At 47.2% G+C, this 3,399-nt stretch overlaps 1 protein-coding gene across 1 annotated transcript; it reads right to left on the bottom strand.

Moving 5' to 3' along the window:
- Positions 1–223: 223 nt before the first annotated feature.
- Positions 224–1,416, bottom strand: LOC123161360 (DNA-directed RNA polymerase III subunit RPC6). Its single transcript, XM_044579200.1, has one exon. The coding sequence runs from the start codon at positions 1,296–1,298 to the stop codon at positions 501–503; it is 798 nt and encodes a 265-aa protein (XP_044435135.1). The 5' UTR covers positions 1,299–1,416; the 3' UTR covers positions 224–500.
- Between the last annotated feature and the right edge of the window lie 1,983 nt (positions 1,417–3,399).

Below are 3,399 nucleotides of genomic sequence, written 5' to 3' on the forward strand. Positions count from 1 at the left end.
CCTTGGCCATAAGCAGACTAACACAATATATAACATACAGTATGAAAGTTGTGACCTGAGCAAATTTTAGTTGAAGTTTACAGTCCCGACTAAATTGAGCAATGCAGATAATATAGGATTCGACCATGGGACATGGCGTATAATGATTTTGACTGTTATAGGGGGCTTCAGCTGCAGTACTGCAGCTGTTTGTGAAGCTGCACTGAACACTTGGCAAGACAAATTTTCAATCCATTTAAGATATGTACCATTAGGCATTTGGTATGTTGTTATTGGACAGACTTCTAAAGTAACTGCAAAGTGCAAACATTACACAATAGCTCTGTAACTGATTATCAGTACAAATACTCAAATAAGGTATGCACCTGGCATGACTACCACATCCTAGACCTCAAAAACAACACCATATGATCGGAAGTGCAGCAATCCCACAAGTGTATACTAACGACGATTCACCGATCCATCCCAGCACAATTCACATGCCGAAGAGGGCTCACTGCCTAGAAGTCCATCTGCAGCCATTTCTTGTAGTAGACACAAGTGGTTGGCGAGATGACCCCATCCGGCGAGCACTCATCGATCCTGGGACAAACCCCACATGGAATCCCTTCTATCATGCCGCCCTGCGGCGCACCACCCCGCCGGTAGCACACCCTCCCGGCTCTGACCGCGCTAAACTCTCCCTCCCCGGTGCTCCTGCACTCCTCCAGCACCCTGTCTAGCGCCATGGTCTGCAGGATGTCCCTGATCTGATCGATAGCGTACCCTGCCCTGGGGTCTTCCCTCTCGACGCCCTTGTGGACCATGTCCGGGGTGGCAGCGCCGAGCCTGTCAATCTGGTCGAGGCACCTGCGGCGCACGGCCGCCACGGCGTCGGTATCGAGCTGGCCGTTGTGATACCAGGTTCCGCCGGTGATCTCGGGGGAGGGCTCGATGCGGGCGTCCATGAAGACCTTCTTCCCGCGGTGGCGGACATCGGTGACCTCCTTGAGGATACCCCGCTGGACGAGGGCGCGGGTGAGCTTGGTGAGAGTCGGGGCGGCGAGCTTCATCGCGTAGCGGATGTCCTGGCTCCACATTCCCTTGTTGCCCGCCTCGTAGATGCGCTTGTAGACCTCCCGCTCCGGCCCCGGGAGGTTGTTGAGGATGGAGGCAGGCAGGATCTCCGGGGCGGAGGCGGGAGCGGGGGCAGGGGCGGGGGCGGAGGTGGATTTGGAGGCCGGAGAAATGACGGGCTTGGCATCCGGTTGGGCTGGCATGCCCGAGGACGGTTCCAGCGGGCGCTTCCGCGGCGGCATGGCGGGGCGACGAGGAGCAGGCGGCGCGGCGGCGGCGGCGGTTGGGTTTGGAGGAGATGAAATCGTGGGGATTTGGCTGGGTCGCCGTGGGGATCCCACGGTTCCTTCACTTCATCTGGGCCTTCTTAGCTAAAGATAGAGGCCGAGTGGAAAGACTAGTGTGGGCCGGGCGTGTTGCGAAAAGAGCATTCTCCAAATTTCATACTTCCTCCGTCCCAAAAATTTTGTCTTAGATTTGCCTAAATACGGATATACTCCATCCATCTCAAAATATAAAAACGTTTTTAACATTATGCTAGTGTAAAATATTCTTATATTTTGAAATGGAGGGAGTATCTAATACGAAAACGTGACTTGATACGTCACCTTTTAGTATTAGATATATCCGTGTCTAGGCAAATCTAAAACAAGAATTTTGGGTCGAAGGGAGTATATACGTAAATGTGCGAGTACATTCTAAATATGTCAGGTTGTGCAAAAATAATAATTCATCCATCACCTTTCCAAAAAACTAGTAAGCCAAAATATAAAATAATACTCCCTCCGTTCCAAAATTCTTGTTTTAGATTTGTCTAGATATGAATGTACCTAATATTAAAACGTGACTTGATACATCCGTATTTGTCGTGGTGTTTCCTCGACTATGCCAACGGGTGGCTAATCATGTATGGGGTCAATAGAACGTTGCCGGGCTCTAGAAGCAGGAGTAGGCAAGACCGTAAACGACGTCGGATCTTACCCAGGTTCGGGGCTCTCCGTGGAGATAACACCCCTGATCCTGCTCTGCGGGGTCTCCGCATCACTATGATCAATAGCTAGTACAAGGGTGCTCCTTGAGTTGTTCGGGCTAGAGGAGGAAGAAGGTTGCTTGCTCTAGTCCTTTATAGTTATGGGTGTGTGTATGATCTGAGAAGGTTCAACCCTAAACCCTAATGCTCATCCCAGTTTTTCTCCCGGTTGATTTTGTCCCTCAAATCACCTCCTTGAGGCTTCTTCTGCCAACGCCTCCTATCTTCACCAAGGTGCAACTCCTGATGACGTGAGTGTGTCTCTTTCCCTTGTGAAGTTTTCCTATCTTCTTCCATGAGCAAATGATGCCTCAAATTGCGCATGTTCAGTAATCTTTCAGAGTGACAGAATGTTATTTTAAATAATTCCTTTGAGACAAACCCGAAGTTCCTTTATTCCGATCTCTAAGTATTTCCACTCCTAATGGAATATTTCGTTTGATGATGCTATCACATCGTATGGGTTTTCTATGATGGAAGGAGATCATTGCATTTTTTTAAATAGTGGGAGGAAATTTTACACTCTTGTCACTGTATGTTGATGATATACTTATTGCTTCTAGTAGTAAGGAAATGTTGATAGGAGTTAAAACTTGGTTATCTTCAACATTTGAAATGAAAGATATGGGAAACGCTTCCTATGTTCTAGGAGTGGAAATACTTAGAGATCGGAATAAAGGAACTTTGGGTTTGTCTCAAAGGGATTATTTAAAATATGTTCTTAAATGTTTCTCTATGGAAAACTGCAGGCCTGCTTTAGTGCCCATGGCTGTAGGAATTAAACTCAGTGAGGGGATGTGTCCTAAAACTCTTGAGGAAAAGAAGAGAATGGAGGAGACTCCATATGCTTCTGCCTTGGGATCTTTGATGTATGCCATGTATTACACGCCCTGGTTCGTGCTTTACTGAGTGTTGAGTATATCAAATGAAACTAGGAATTGGGCATTGGAATCAAATTAAACATGCTCTTCGTTATGTTCAAGGAACACTGGATTATTCACTCTGTTTTAAACAAAAGGATCTACAGCTGCAGGGCTATACTAATGCTGATTGGCAGGGTGATCTGGATGACCGGAAGTCTACGTCTAGGTATCTATTTACATTAGCTGGTGGCGCTACATCTTGGAGTAGTAAGAAGCAAGATTTAGTGGCATTATCTTCCATGGAGGCGGAGTATATTGTTGCGTCAGAAGTTGTGAAGGAGGCGGTGTGGCTGAAGGAATTTCTTTCAACTTTGAAGATTGTTGGAAGTGCTAGCAAACCAGTGGTGGTGTATTGTGATAATCATGCTGCAATAAAGGTTTCCAGATATC

The sequence above is a fragment of the Triticum aestivum genome, chromosome 7B (assembly GCF_018294505.1).
Source record: "Triticum aestivum cultivar Chinese Spring chromosome 7B, IWGSC CS RefSeq v2.1, whole genome shotgun sequence".
In the NCBI taxonomy this organism is placed as follows: domain Eukaryota; kingdom Viridiplantae; phylum Streptophyta; class Magnoliopsida; order Poales; family Poaceae; genus Triticum; species Triticum aestivum.

Bases quoted from the DNA above. Each gene is read 5' to 3' on its own strand.
- LOC123161360 (XM_044579200.1), bottom strand. From the start codon at position 1,298: ATGCCGCCGCGGAAGCGCCCGCTGGAACCGTCCTCGGGCATGCCAGCC.